General features: G+C 42.8%; 1 protein-coding gene across 1 annotated transcript in view; it reads left to right on the plus strand.

The window, feature by feature from the left end:
* The window catches only part of sema3c (sema domain, immunoglobulin domain (Ig), short basic domain, secreted, (semaphorin) 3C), a 197,438-nt gene that overhangs the window by 177,242 nt on the left and 3,791 nt on the right, over nucleotides 1–16,405 (plus strand). Inside the window, exons 15-16 of the mRNA XM_084330082.1 lie at nucleotides 1,851–1,918; nucleotides 12,532–12,662. Coding sequence (XP_084186208.1) covers nucleotides 1,851–1,918; nucleotides 12,532–12,662 — 199 coding nt within the window. The remainder of the gene's footprint in view (nucleotides 1–1,850; nucleotides 1,919–12,531; nucleotides 12,663–16,405) is intronic.

Raw genomic sequence — 16,405 nt, forward strand, 5'->3', positions numbered from 1 at the left:
TTTACATCAGGGTCCCCCATTTTCAATTCATAGTGACATTTATGACATACACAACATACATGACATCATGACATTTATGGCATAGGGACATACATGACATACAGGTATATAGTACTGTTACATTTGTGACATATACGATATGCAATATACAGTACTGTGGGCGGGAGAGAAATATACATACGGTGGGGAGAGAATATACATACGGTGGGGAGGAGACTGTACATTAGGAGGGGGTGGGTGGGCGGGAGAGAAATATACATACGGTGGAGAGAGAATATATACATACGGTGGGGAGGAGACTGTACATTAGGAGGGGGTGGGTGGGCGGGAGAGAAATATACATACGGTGGAGAGAGAATATATACATACGGTGGGGAGGAGACTGTCTATTAGGAGGAGGGGGGGGGAGGTGGGGGGGTTTGGACATTTACAGTGGCCAGTTTTGAATTGCAGCCTCCCGTAGGTGCTCTTTTAGAGCGGTTTTGAATGTGGGTAGGGATTCACATTCCTTTACAGCTTTGGGTAGGGCGTTCCACATTGATGTGGCATAATTGCGAAACGTGTTTAGTCCCTTGTTTGAGCCGAATCTGGGTTTAACATGATTTGTTGAACTTCCTCTGGTGTTGTGGTCGTGGTATTCACTGACCTTTGGGAAGTATTTTGACATGTACATGGGTACCTTAGTCGTATAGTGTATCTTGTAGACCAGGCCCATTGCAAGTTGCTGTACTCTGTCGTCTACTAGCCATCCTAGGTAGTCAAAGTGGGCAGGGGTGAGGTGGGTTCTAGGAGTAAGGTCAAGTACTAGTCTGACCAGTTTGTTTTGTGATGTTTGTAATCTTGTTTTTAGCGCCTTTGAGGTGCTTTGGTACCATGAGGTGCAAGCATAGTCGTAGTACCCTTGAATGAGTGCTCCTGCCAGAGTCTTCAGTGTATTCTTGTTTACCAGAGAGGAGATCCGGTACAAGAATCTAGTTCGTTGGTTGACTTTTTTTATTACCTTGGATGCCATTTTGTCACAGGAAATATTTGCCTCTAGGATGGAACCTAGGTATGTAATTTCATCTTTCCTTGTGACAATATTGTCACCCACTGTAACTGAGAAGCCGTCGGTCTTGCTGAGTTTGTTATTTGATCCAAAGAGAATGGAATCCCTGTAACTCGCTGGGCTACTGTATGTGAATGCATCTTTTCATCACGGAATTGTGTTTGATTACAGTCATCTGCCTACCAAGATGTCAGCGATTATGATGTAATCGAATACTAAGAATATGCAAATAGTATACACCATTGCGATTGTAGTGTTAATCTTGGTTATTAGTATAGGGAGGTGTAGTGGTTACCTCATTGTTGTTTCCGGCCGGTCCGCCTCGCTTGAAATTGCAACGTATTTCCAACGGACACATTTCTAAATCGTCTCGTTTAAAACAAATAAAGCATGAACATTGGCATGGTGTACCTTTATCTATAGCTCAACGTGAAACAATTAGCAATTAATCGTAAAATAATTACGTATTATTTTATTTCAACCAAAAATGCTTAATGTTAGTGATAGAAGGGAACTCATTTTGTGCAAAAATGGAAAGCTTGCCAATGTTCATGAGGCAGAATTATTACAATAGCCGATAATACATTTTCCCAATGATAAATCCCTATACGGGTGGACCTCGTGGGAAACTAAAGTGACGTCAGACTACACCTCCCTATACACCATGCAATTGTACTGTTACACTTAGTTATTAGTATACACCATGCGGTTGTACTGTTACCATTTGTTATTAATATAAACCATGCCATTTTACTTTCTGTTACCATTTATAATTGTGAGTAACCCTAACAACCTTCTTCAGGAGGAGCAGGAGGCAAGACGTGATGCACGGAAATCCCCTCACACAGTGCAGGGGATTCAACCTCAAAGGTAACTTGGCGTTTCACTTTTGATATACAGTACATATGCATGCAAAATGTTTGAACTCACATGTTTGAGCACAGTCCACAACTCCACCCACAACCCCCACCTGCATCAATAATGAAACTGTCGAGATGGCGGAAGTGCTTCAAATGTCTCGGACTCACACAGTGGATATATAGATATATGTATAAAATAGGCATGTGTGTCACTGTGTGTAAATGTGGATGTATAGATATATGTATAGGTAATTGTGTATACATGTGGATGTATAGATATATGTATATAGGCATGTGTGTATAAATGTGGATGTATATATATATATATATGTATATAGGTAGGTATGTGTGTATAAATGTGGATGTGTATATATATCTATATAGGCATGTGTGTATAAATGTAGATGTATATGTATATAGGTAGGTATGTGTGTATAAACGTGTATGTATAGATATATGTATAAGGTATGTGTGTATAAATGTGGATGTATGTATATAGGTATCACCACATTTATACACACATACCTTAGGTATGTGTGTATAAATGTGGATGTATAGATATATGTATATAGGTATGTATGTATAAATGTGGAGGTAGGTATATATGTATAAATGTGCATGTATAGATCATATATGTATATATGTATGTGTGTATAAATGTGGAGGTAGGTATATATGTATAAATGTGCATGTATAGATCATATATGTATATATGTATGTGTGTATAAATCTGGATGTATATAGGTATGTATGTATAAAGTGGATGTATAGATATATGTATATAGGTATATATGTATAAATGTGTATAAATGTGGATGTATAGATATATGTATATAGGTATGTGTGTATAAATGTGGATGTATAGATATATGTATATAGGTATGTGTGTATAAATGTGTATAAATGTGGATGTATATATATATATGTATATATGTATGTATAAATGTGGATGTATAGATATATGTATATATGTATGTGTGTATAAATGTAGATGTATAGATATATGTATATACTGTAGGTATGTGTGTGTAAATGTGGATGTATAGATATATGTATATAGGTATATATAAATGTGGATGTATAGATATATGTATGTATGTATGTATGTATGTATGTATGTATGTATGTATGTATGTATGTATGTATGTATGTATGTATGTATGTATGTATGTATGTATGTATGTATGTATGTATGTATGTATGTATGTATGTATGTATGTATGTATGTATGTATGTATGTATGTATGTATGTATGTATGTATGTATGTATGTATGTATGTATAAATGTGGATGTACTGTATAGATATATAGGTATGTGTGTATGAATGTGGATGTATCATGTATGTAGTATGTCTTGTGGATGTATTACTGTATTTATGTATATTTGTATTAATGGGAGGCACTGTGCAGACTGTGGCAACACATTTCCTTAAATATATGTATTTACTCAGAGACCATATTAAATGGACTTTGTTGGCACATGACATGACACACTGCACTATTGCCAAAGCAAATGCATGTTAACAGGGTCATACTCTCTCATTGTAAAAAGTTTATGGGCTCAACTGTTGTCTCTTAAAGGGACTGTGTGTAAGATTCATAGAACCATGTACACTCAACCACTTATAAATAATGTACTTAAAGTTGTATTCTGTAATATTTAAATTGTGTGATTTGATATTCAGATAAAGCATTTGAAGTGTGTGTGTGTGTGTGTGTGTGTGTACGTGTGTGTAAACTATAGGCCTGTCCCCGACTAAGGATTTGATTGGCCAAAATTTGCAGATAGTCGACTAAACCCCTGAATGCAAATTAAATATATAATAAAAAAAATAACAATAAATATATATATATATATATATATATATATATATATATATCTTTTTTTTATCATTCCATTTGGGCTGTGGGGGGTGCTTAATGTCTGAAGGAGTCGACTGAAGGCTTCTTGTCCTCTGCGAAAGCGTGCAATTGGTCCACTGATGGATACGTCTTAATATTTGTCTAGTGTGTTCATTAGATGGCTGAAATCCTCTTTCAGTGCCTCTGTGCCTGTTTTCTTAGGCAGTTAGCCTCGCTGGTATGCGCGCCATTAGCGTTAGCCACACTTCTAGACTTCTTTGCTTTTTTTTGCATTCGACTAAGAGGTTGGCAGTCGACCATGGCTCCTTTCAATCGATTAGTCGACTATTCAACTAATCGAGGTCAGCCCTAGTGTGAACATGTGTTGGGTGTGCCGGCATGTGCATGTGCATGCTGTGTGATCGAGCTGAACCTCTGAGATATTTTAATCGTACATATAATTTTAATTGGCAGATTAAAATAATGAATTTATGGAATATTGACTCTTGTCAAGCCGACAGGCTGCAATATAATGAGAGGAGAGGCTACAGTCTCCAGAGTCTTTCATTTCTGCCTACAGTCAGGGCTGTTTCTAGCTTTTTGGGGGCCTTATGCGAAATGTTGTTTGGGGGCCCCTATTTTGTAAAACTATGGTGGGGGGATTCCAAACCCTTTAAGATGGGCCTGCATTTAACATTTAAGGGGAGACACTGCAGGTGAATAGGGTAAAAAAATTAACTAATAGATATCACAATGAAACTTCCCCAGTTGATTACTTATATTAAGACAAGACTTTTTTGTATTACAAGTTTTCTGAAATTGTATGTTTAAATATGCAAATGAGGCATTATCTACTTAAATATGCACTAATTTGCATATAATTCCAGGACAGAAATCTGAACATTGGATAAAGCCATTTTCAAAATTATAGTTTCATTTTGTTGACATATTAGAGCCAAAGGTTATTACAGAGGGGATTTTGGATATCTCTTTTTATCACTCCATAAATCAGAAAATACTGCATTCAGTCCATTTTTATGGTAAAATTCCATATTTCGCCATGTTTTTAGGAATAAAATGTGATATAAATCAGGGTATGAATGCGATATCAACAAACCCTTCTGTAAATACCTTCAGAACATAGATATGAATAGAACTGGAAGGTTTGGTGTATGTGAGTGCTACTGAAGTGGAGATTTCTGGCTCAGAGTATGAGGAAAAACTCTTAAAACTCATTTTTGGGAAAACACCTTCAAAGTTCTGTATTGTAAAATGCCATACTTTTTTTTTTAAACGGATATTTACAAACACAATACCTAATCAAACCATTAGTAATAGACAACCTAAACACATGCCTGATAACTGAATAATAATAATAATGATGTTATTGAACTGAACAGAACTACACACAGGCTACAAACAGTGTAGTACAGTGTAGTACCCTCTAATAGGCAAAAAATATTTGAATAGATATCACTATGAAACTTTCCCAATTTGTTATGTACATATAAACTAAGAAAAAATATATTGCAAGTTTTCTGAAATGTATGTTTAAATATGCAAATGAGGCACTTCCCCATTAAATATGTGTACATTTATGGATGCAATAAGGCAAAATTATGTAAAATAAACAACTAAATGTGTGTTATTGACGTTTTATTGTCACTAGTTCTGTATCGTTAGTGGCTTAGCTTGGCATCGCCTTCTGCACTATCTCGCGTACGTGCACGCGTACTGAATAAACCACAAATGTACCTCTAATACCAGTATTAGTCTGACCACACCCCTCATCAGCTTACCTTCATAAGCAGGTGTGTGGTCACCTGCTCTCCTCCTTCTCGCTTTCACCACAAGGAAGAGGTGCCTCGGTAGATCCCCACACTTGACACCATGATGGAAGAAATTGGATTAGGAACAGCTTGGGAAACAAGGATACGTTGACATCATATCTTTATTTTCTCTCTCACTATTTTCGAGAAAATACGGCGATATTGTCTTCGTACTGGAGTGTCTAGAAGATGATGATCATTCTACAAACCCTCCACCGGTTTTCGTATTGGGAGCACGCCGCTGCATGCTTCTCAACTGCAGTTCCTTGCTGTGTTTGTTGGGGTGAAACCTGTCAGGCCACAGCTGAACTGTCGGACATGCCGCTGTTGTGAGGAGCGGTGCGTTCCAGGTTGGGTGAGTAGTGTTTGCTGGCGGGCTCCACTTGTCTGTTAGTGCTATGGGGGCTACTAGACAAAGTTTATGGAAACCGGCCCCAGGCTAGGGTCCTTTGTTTAGCCGTCTAGGCGACAGAAGGCCTTGGTCTGGCGACCATTATAGTTTTAACTAGTGGGCCGCGACCATTGACACTGGTGATCCCTGTGTGTTCTGGACGAGTGGATTCTCTCTGTCACCGTGTTAAGACCCCATCTTTCATATCCAAATGAGAGTATTCCTTCACGAGGGGATATGTGCATGTAATGTGCGATAGCGGCAGATTCATGTTCAAAGTCAGCTATACAGGCCAGTTGGTACTGTGCTGATTCCGCCGGACGTGTTAATGTCACCGTTGTGAAGCGGTGTTGACGTCTTGTTTTCTCTTTTCTCTTAAAAAGTGAGGAGGGTTCAGAACGGCGGCCTGTCTGGGTGAGTGTTATGTCATTGTTTACATGTTCATAGCTTACGGTTAGCCGGTCGGTGGCCTGGCGCGGGGTAGCTTGGCTTCTCGCGCGCCGCCGGGAGCTCGCTCCTGATCGCGTGCGTCGTAGATCGGCGTCTCGCGAGCGGAAGCGATAGCACCCGAACGGTTGGAGCAGCCGTTAGCTTGATGCTATTCTGTTGAACGTGCTTTGATTTTTAACATGTTTTACACTCTTGACCACGACGTCATCCTTGACAGGGGATGTTCGTCAACCCTGCCTGAGCCTAGACGGGGATTGCGTCAACAAAGAGGGCTGTGTTCTACGGTGGCTTGTGACTGCACTTCGCTGATCTGCGTTCCGGGCAGGTACAGGGTTGGCCAGACCCTCATAACACGTCTTCTGGTTTTACCTTGCTAAATGTATTGTGAATGACGGTGTTTTTTCCCAAAACGTGTGTTGTTGCAATGCATTTGAGATACGTTGCGGGTTGTGTGTGAGCTGTTTTTGTCACTGGCAGTAGCTTCTCCGTGCAGGTCGTGATGTATTGATCTGGTTGTTGTGTGAGAAACATCATGGTGTTTATGTGTACCGTGTACTCACTACTAAGGCAACTAACCTATGAAGCTATGCTTGGTGACGAGTGAGTAAAAGAATGTTCTTTCTCAGACTGTAATGACAATGGACAGTGAGTTCACACATTAACAGGTTTTCCTGTTTTAACTGGCCGTATTGAGGGTAAAATAGGAGGATTGTGTTTTTCCCCCCCCGGTTCCCTGGGGACTTTATCACCTCCTATCAGACATGTTGTGCATTAATTGTGTCTTTTGTGTGGTAGGGATACGATGTAACTCTCAGCTTGATTGCTGAGGTTGTGCTAAATCTGCTGGAGAAACTTATTTCCTAAAGGGAAATTGGTTTGGTTGCTGTCATGTGTGCTTAGCAAGGCCTGTGGTCGATACTAATCAAGAATGATGTATTCTCTCATTGTGATGATGATGGGTTGTGTGTGTCATGTGACCTACAACTGGGTTGTACTGGCCACAGAAGCACATGTGTATGTTGGACCGGGGTTCTTAGAGCCCTCTCTATTCTGTGTTTTTCCTTAGTAAAAATCAGATAGCAGGTTAGCTCGTGCGCTGTGTGGAGCTGTGAAACGCTTCATAGAGCTGACTATGACTGTGTCATATTCTCTTTTTGTCGTTACGTCGTATCATGGGTGTGGGGTCGTAAAGGGGTGAACTGGTAACCTTTCCTCTCCCCATTGTTCTGTCGGTCAGGGGTACACCCCCTGTCCTTCAAGGTTCCCGTCACGTGGCGGTTCGGCACGTTACGGGGGGGGGGGGGGGGGGGGGGGGGGAGGGAGTTCCTGGTCCCACGGCCTGGTATATTGGGCGTGTGCACCGCAGGAATTCCCCCGCCATAGAGTACGTCACCGTGCGCGTCTCTGTTGGTAGGACTTCCGTGTGCTGTTCAGGTCCATGTGATGGATCTGTTTTCAGGGGGGGTGGTCAGGGCTCCTCCTCACCAAGCGCCTACTCAGGCCTTCTGTGAGTTCGGACTCCTTCTTCCATGTGATCCATGTGAGGAAGCCTCCATCAGAGTACAGAGCCTTCCTCCTCAGATTGTCAAAGTGAGTGGACCCTCTAGAAGGGTCCTTTTCTATTGTATGTATATTCGATTCAATTCGTTTATTGAGTGTGTATGGGTTCGGTGCCTCTTCCCCGGAGGCCCTAAAACCAGTTTTTTACATGGCTCAAGGTGCAATATATTCTTTTCAATCTGTACAGCTCGCGTGGGAAGTCTCTCTGGGGATCCCCGTCTCTTTCCTATGGGAGGGTGGTGGGATGTAAAAATGTGAACATTTTTTACCCCGGCTGTGTAGACTGGGATACATACTGTTGATGCTTCCTTCTTTCTATTCCAGAAGTGTTGGAGTTAGGGAGTGTCACACCCCTCTTGTCGTTCCCCTGGGCGCCTTGGGGATTCAATGACAGGTCTAAATAGCCTGTTCATTGATGGGGGTGTGTCCCGACGCACGTATAGTGCTAGCTCGCTGTAAACAGGCGATTGACTGGCACGCCTTAGTTGCTTGTGGTTGAAACAGCGTTTTTATAAAGCAACTGAGATTGGGGTTTTTCCTCTTCCGGCGACCACATCCCATGACCTGGGTGGGTTGTCGACGGATCCTCGTTCATGTCTGGGGGATGATGACGGGATGGATCTGAACATATGTAGTGGGGTCTCACGCCCTTGGGGTGGGCCACCAGGCGCGGTTCGTCCCGACGTCTGGGTGGCGCCTTCTTTTCATGTTAAGATCAACACGCATATCTGCCCTTCTCCTGGAGTAGGCATGTCGGCGTGGTTAGGGCACGGGACTGGTTCTGGTCACGCTGGTCCAGATCAGTTGAACCCGTTGTCCGCCGGGGATGCAGATCTGCTGTTCTGGTACCCTGAGGGACTTGGGCTTTTTTCAGGGGGAAAAATGCCAGGTCGGTCTGGGTGTCACAGGGTTAAGCGCTATGGAGACCCTGGTTGGGTATGTTTTTACTCAGCACTGTCGTCATGGCTTACAGCCATGCCATTCTGTACGCGCTCGATCTCGTCGGATCTCGGCCGCTACACAGGTTGGTCCTGGTTAGTACTTGGTTGGGAGACCGCCGGGGAATACCAGGTACGGTGTGCTTAGGGGCTGGTTCTCCATTGTTTTTCGCTCCTCTCTCACGCATGGCGAAGAGGGGCCTGTGGGGGTGGTTTTTTGACCTCCTCTGGTGACCCTGTGCTTCCCGTACCGCCAGGCCCGGTCCGAAGTGATGTTTGCGACCCGTAGGCCTGGGTTAACCCTTTTTGGAAACTGGAACACTTGTACTGCGGTATAGCCGGTGTATACCCGCAGGTGTGTTTTGGAGTTTTTTCTTGAGGGGTTATAGGAACAACCACCGCATTGGGTAACACCGAGGTGGTTGATTCCCTGGTGTGTTGGAGCAGTGTCAACTCCCGGGTTCACCGGTTGAGGGTGCCCCTGCACGTTCATGACGTCTGCCAATCGTGTCAGCCTTCTCTGCCTCGACCCCTCTGGGTGGGGGTTGTTAAATGGAGGCTTGGTCATGCAACACCGCCAGCTTACGCTCCTTCCGCCGGGGCGGCTGTGTTCAGCTGTCCCCTCTGGCGCCTGTCTCGTCCGCAGTCTCCAGGCTAGGGTTAACAGCCTGTTGCCTGGTTTTTCCCCGGTGCGCTGCCTGCTTCCGTTGGTTAACCTTTTTTGTGTGCTTACGGCCATGCTGACTGCCTATTCTGCAGGGTCAGTGTGCCAGGCGGTGTACTATTGGGGGGACGGGGCCCGCTCGGCTTACTGGCCTGGTTGGTTCCGCCTGGGAATACCAGGTGCAGTGACTGAGGGGCCTTTGTCCGAATACGCTGGCGATGTGGGGGGCGGGGCACTACGTGCCCACCTGGTGGGGTCTTGATGCTGGCATCATGGACTTCTCCGGGCCCCCATTCCAGGGAGTCCAGTCCTTTTGGTGGGTCTGGGTCTTCCTTCGTGCTCCGCTGCTACGGCCTTGCCACGGGGTTGGGTTTGCCCTTGACCCCGTGATTCTGGGGGCAGTAACGAGGTTGTTCCTCCGTTCGTTCCCGGGTGGCATGCGGGTTGTGCGTGTGTGTAGTCGTGGGTCAAGCCACGGTCTGCTCACCCTGTGCGTTGAGTTGCTTGAGTGCCTCTTCGCACGGTCGGGTCCGTCGCCCTCCCGTGACGTCCCTAATAGGGGGGCTACCCTCCATTAGGGGGGGTCGGGGGGGCTCGGCCCTCCCTGTTCTGATGGTTTTGGGGGGCTGTCAGCGGGGTGTATTTGTCAGCCAAGTGGCTCCGCTTGGCCTCCCTTGTGCAGAAGGCGATGCCAAGCTAAGCCACTAACGATACAGAACGTTAGGTTATGACTATAACCAAGTTCTGTTAGTTAGGGGCGATGCTTGGCATCGGACGCCGCTGCAGCCCTTGTCCTCACCTTGTGGTGAAAGCTTGGGAAGGAGGAGAGCAGGTGACCACACACCTGCTTATGAAGGTAAGCTGATGAGGGGTGTGGTCAGACTAATACTGGTATTAGAGGTACATTTGTGGTTTATTCAGTACGCGTGCACGTACGCGAGATAGTGCAGAAGGCGATGCCAAGCATCGCCCCTAACTAACAGAACTTGGTTATAGTCATAACCTAACGTTTCATAGAAGACATGTTTAGGAAGCAAAATATAACAAAATCTCAAAATCAAAAAAAAAAGTATATTTGACTATTCACCTGCAGTGTCTCGCCTTAAATGCATCAATCTGGTGCACTTTAAGAGGAAAAGAGGCTAGATCCATGAAAAAAAAACTTTTTTTCTCACAAATTCAAATCAAACATCTCAAGTTGACCCCAGCAATGACAGAAAATGGTAATAAATAGGAAACACTGGGGCTCCCCTACATCAAGATTTACCGAATCTGCATTATAACATCTCCCACATGCACATAAATGAGACAGATACTGCATTTTCCTTAAATTTCTGACTTACAATATTGAAATGTAAATGGAACTATTTAAAGGGGAACTATTTTACTATTTATTTCACTATTTGGGCACTTTTACACAATTCCTGTAAGTTTATGGAACACCTCTGTAATTATTATTTTTTTTAATTCATTGTTTTGTATTTCTAATCAAGTACTCAAAAACAGCATTTTTCTACCTCAAGATCTTAAGCCGTTTTGAGCCTGGGCTCCAACCACTGTAACCCTAGCCACATCGTCTGCCACATTATTATGCAGCTGAGTCTCTCTGACATCACAAATCAGCACATTTTCAGATGACTCAGTTCAGTGAGGGTGAATATTGTGAGAGGAGAATTGGAAGAATGTGCCAATATGAGAATTAGAGACATAGATCATATTAATATAAGTCCACATAGCTAGGAAACAATGCTAAACACTGAAAAGGCCATTTATAAGATAGTTCCCCTTTAAGATAAAGTTATATAAAGTTTGAAAATGCAACTAACTTTTTGTCAGTAAGCTACTTGTGTATTTTAGTTTTTTATAAAGAAATGCCGACTTGCCTATCGGTTAACTCTTTAGTTTTAAGCGTATATATAAGTATATAAGAGTATATATATATACAGTATATTGAGTGAATCATTTTTTTCTTTTTATATAAATACATTTTATGCCATTTTAGGGGGCCCTCTGGTGGCTTCGGGGGCCCTATGCAACCGTATAGTCTGCATATGGCAAGAAACGGGCCCGGCTACAGTCTCCAGAGTCTTGCATTTCTGCCTACGGTTATTAACGTGAGCTCGGGGAGCCTCCATATGGCCATTACCAGTAATTAGTCTAAACCCTGTCACCCATCCAGCTCAGTCAGGAACCACCAGGCTGTAACCAAAACAACAAAAAGGACTGTCAACAGATTGTTGACGGCTGAATGGCAAAGCCGAGTCAGTCCGTCACAGTGTTTAGTAAAGTAGGGGTGCGGACACAAAAAATGGGCAGACGGCTCGATTCTTTTAGGTCCCGACCCATCAGTGAGACTGGATCCCAAATAGAACTAAATATAGTAATGATTTAAAATAGTACAACAAAATGTACTGGTTTATTACATGATTTCTTAAACTTTTCAAGTTAACAACCCAGCTGAGAATCTTCTTGAGGCTCATTGAGACATATATCACAACCATATATTACCACTGTTGCCATGCGGAGGAACCACCGGAGGAAAGGCCTGTGACCTATTCTGACTCATAGTTTAAAGAACCCATGGTATATATTATTGCATCAAAGGGCTACATTGTTTTCAGAGTATAGATTCAAGCAGTGAAGCCTGCAGGGTGGAGTCTGTCTGGTTGCAGGTGTTGTTGAAATATCTGAGTCAACTGTCCGCCCTTACTGTGGGGACATGAAGAGATACACAACCAGCTGCAGTGCTTACGTCTGTCAGCAAGCGTGACGTGTGATGTGTCTCTCCCTTGGCTATGTATGCGTGCATGGCTGCGTGTGTGTGTGTGTGTGTGTGTGTGTGTGTGTGTGTGTGTGTGTGTGTGTGTGTGTGTGTGTGTGTGTGTGTGTGTGTGTGTGTGTGTGTGTGTGTGTGTGTGTGTGTGTGTGCATGCGTGCGATGTATCTCAGCTTACAGGAATGCGGTGGAGTTGACGCAGTACGGTGTAAAGAACAACACCACCTTCCTGGAGTGTCAGCCCAAAGCCCCCCAGGCCTCCATCCGCTGGCTCATCCACAGAGACAACGACAGGAGGAAAGAGGTGGGTTCAAAGGTCAAGGGTCGAAGGTTCAGGGTGGGGGCACCGTTTGGCCCTAGATCTGCATTTAATACGATTTTGTTTCAGGGACTCCACTGTCAGAAGATGTTTTTTTTTGTTAGATTTGATTAAGTCCATGATTCTAAAACTGTCTCTATACTGTAGGCCATGGATTCTCAAACTTTTTTATACCACGACCCCATTTTTATTTAGTATTTATTTTTCGCGACCCCACACTTTAATTTATTGCGTAAATTTCAACATGGAATTAAGGACTATCAAAATAAAAGCACACGTTGTTGAACTTGCTCATGCATATTTATTAGACATTTTTATTACAGCACTATGCAGGCCCGGACTGGCCATCGGGAGCACCGGGAGTTTTCCCGGTGGCCTGGCCTGCACAGATAAAAAAAAAAAAAAAAAAAAAAAAAAATTATATATATATATTTTTTTTTATAATTTTTTATTTTTTTTTTGCCAGGCCATTGTTTCTAGTTGTGGCGGCGGCGCGGCGCGATAGTTAGATAACCTAGGTGGGTGGGGAACAACCAGGATTTCACTGTCTGCGACAGAGTTGGAGAACTATCTGACTCTCTCCCTCGGATCACACACACACAATGGAGCCGTCTGCCGCTTGTGATTGGTGGAGGCGGGACCAGGTGATACAACTGATTGACAGTGCAGGCGGCGAATGGAATGGCAGATGGCACTCTGCAGAATACTGTAACAGCCAGGCAGTGAGCCAGGTAGTTTTGTAATAATGAAAGGTCTGTTATTTAATGTTTGTGTAAGGGCTATTTTAACTGTTGATGGGTAGTGCATCAGTAAAGTGAATATGGTATTGTGCTCTTGCTCTGTTTGAATAGGTGGAGAGAGTGATTAACTGTATTGTAATAGTAAATAGACAAATATGTTGTGTTCTTGCTTTTTTCTTTTTGAAGGTGGAGAGAGTAGCATTGCTAGTGCCACAACAGTTTTATTTGAGGTTCATAACAGTACATTGTACTAAGCAATTGTTGGCTCATTAGTTTGTGATTCACATGCACTAAAATCCACCAGAATGCAGGAAATTAAGTCTTTGTAACAAAAAAAATCCTGGTGGGGGACCCCCAGACCCCCCGCTTAAAAAGTGGCCTGACTGGGGCTATATTTCGCGCTATATCTCCCGGTATGAATTATTTCCCCAGTCCGGCCCTGGCACTATGTTATCAATACACGTTTATAAAACGAGGCATATTTAGCCAAAATATGTTGCCAGAAAAAAAAAAAAAAAAAGTATTGATTTTCTTTTATTTGCCAATGCGCAACCCCACTGTCACCTATACCCACGACCCCACTTTGGGTCACGACCTGTAGTTTGATAACCACTGCTGTAGACAGATCGTGAAACCTAGGATCAGAATGATGACCTAACCGTTCTGTTATTGCCGTTCTAATGAATTGAATAGTGAGATGAAGCTGTTTCTCCCCGGGGGTCCCTGGACCTCACAGAGTGAACTATTAGCTTGTGATGAGAAGGTTGTGAGGTTGAGCGCATGATAAAAATGCAAGTACATCATATATACCAGTAATAATAATAAAAACGTGATCAAATAAAAAAACAGTCATATAAAACAGGTGTATAAAAACAGGTGTGGGGAACAGGAAACAAGCAACCAACAGCCACAGGTCAAAGGTCAAGGTAGACTCAAAGACCCGCCTGGTTCAGGACACATTTTTGTCTATGGTCTTTACCATAGGAGTATCTTGTGGTAGCTGGGTTTATGTGGATCCGCTTATTCAATTGGTCTGACATTTGACAGGAACAGAGGTTAGCCTAATTAAATTAGATTTTGAAATTTGAGGGGAGAAAAAGACTGTGTACTAAATGGACCCGAAATGCACAAAGAACTACATTTCAAGCCCAGTGTCGAGCAAATGCTGGATAGCTGAGAGGACAACGTTATGAAACCTATAGTCAAAACAACTATACACTATTGTAATTTAAAACTCATGACTACCTCAGATTGTTTTTCAACGCCATCGTTTTTTCTGTTTTGGACATGAATGGGGTTAAAGCTCATTATCGCCACTGACTCAATGGACCTGTCTCAAACCCCGCCCTCTATCCTTGCCCCCAATCACAGCTGTTGCTTTTCTCGTCTGAGGAAAGCAACAGTTATGATTGGAGGATCAAGAAAAGAGGGCGCGGTTAAATTGAGACGGGTCCACTCTGTTGACATTTGACATGATAGCGATGGGCCTGATACAAAATGAATACGCTTGGAGATAAACAAAGAGATATATCTACGAGGGTGGCTTGGAGTTCAAAGGCTGTGGGGTGGTGTAATATTACATCAAACATTAAAAATGTCACGCAATCAAATGAGCTCACGCACAAGCTTTGATCATGGCTTGTACTGCCTGGGGACTGACATTGCAAGCATTTTATTGCCAGCGGAGAGGTGTAATGTGTGGGTGATATAGATGAAACATATGGACCTCCACTAATGAGAGGGGGACGAATATTTAACACCTCTTAAACAGTTATAGCACCACGGAACGGCTGTGTCAGATTAAAACGTTGTGTGTTTACATGCAGAGCACCTGCATGATTAAGACAGGTCTTTTATAGATTTGACTCTGTCTCAAGTTCCTCAGAATAGGCACACAAAATAACGATGATAATGGTTCTATCCAATTTAGCTGAAAATGGTCGATTTTGGGTGTTGAAGTCAGAGATTCTGTGTAGGATTGTTAGTAACTGTCTAACTGCACATATATCTGTTTCCACTAGACGGTGCTCTAAGCAGAGCCACTCAGGTACACCACCTTGGCGAGTATAAAAGAAAATGTATCCACCCACTTCCTTCTCTCCCCCATGTCTCTCAGTAAGAGAAGACCTATAGTGACTGCTGCTTAACATGTGATTAAATAAACCACGCCAGTTTGGGCTCAAGGTAGAAACCATGCCTCTTGACCACATTATTGTCGCCCTATAGCCGAATTCTGTTAACATTCGGCTTGTCAAAAGTGAAGACAAAGTCTCTATATTTTGTTGTGTTGTTTGTTTCATGAAAATGTTCAGTGCGTTGATGGGGCAACAACCAATCTCTAAACCCATTGTTTTTAGCATTACAGCAAAGAAACGCCGGCTATTCTCTGTCCTCTCTCCCACAATGGTGGAACGAACTTCGTCAGGACAGCCGAAACCCACCCAATTTTCTGTCGTTGACTAAAAACACACTTATTCAATCGATAACTGAAATAAAAAAAAGAGGGGAAAAACCCCACAAATGATGCACTCTGTTACTAAGCAATCTACCTTGCCTATATTACTACCTACTATGCTAATATGCACTCAAGTCTGTAGCACACAAGTTCGGCACTGTTTGACAAACAATGTTACTGATCCTTAGCTGCCAGAGTTGTACCCTTCCTGCTGACTTGTTGTACAGAACTTGTAAGTCACCTTGGATAAAAGCGTCAGCTAAATTACTAAATGTAAATGTAAATGTAAATGTAAATGTAATGTAAATGTTAATGTTAATGTGAATGTGAATGTCAATGTGAATGTGAATGTATTTTTCTCGTTCCTTTAAAGTGTTACAAGAAAAATACAAATAAAGGTCACTTTAAGGAAAGAACCGATGTTGTTCTTGTATAGTATAGTTTAGCTAGCAAGTATAGCATAGGGATATAGAGTAAAAACTGTATGGACCCAGTGCCTTAAATCCGTAGCTAACAATCTCAGGACTTTAGCA

This window comes from Notolepis coatsorum (genome assembly GCF_963971535.1).
Source record: "Notolepis coatsorum genome assembly, chromosome: 15".
Classification (NCBI taxonomy): Eukaryota; Metazoa; Chordata; class Actinopteri; order Aulopiformes; family Paralepididae; genus Notolepis; species Notolepis coatsorum.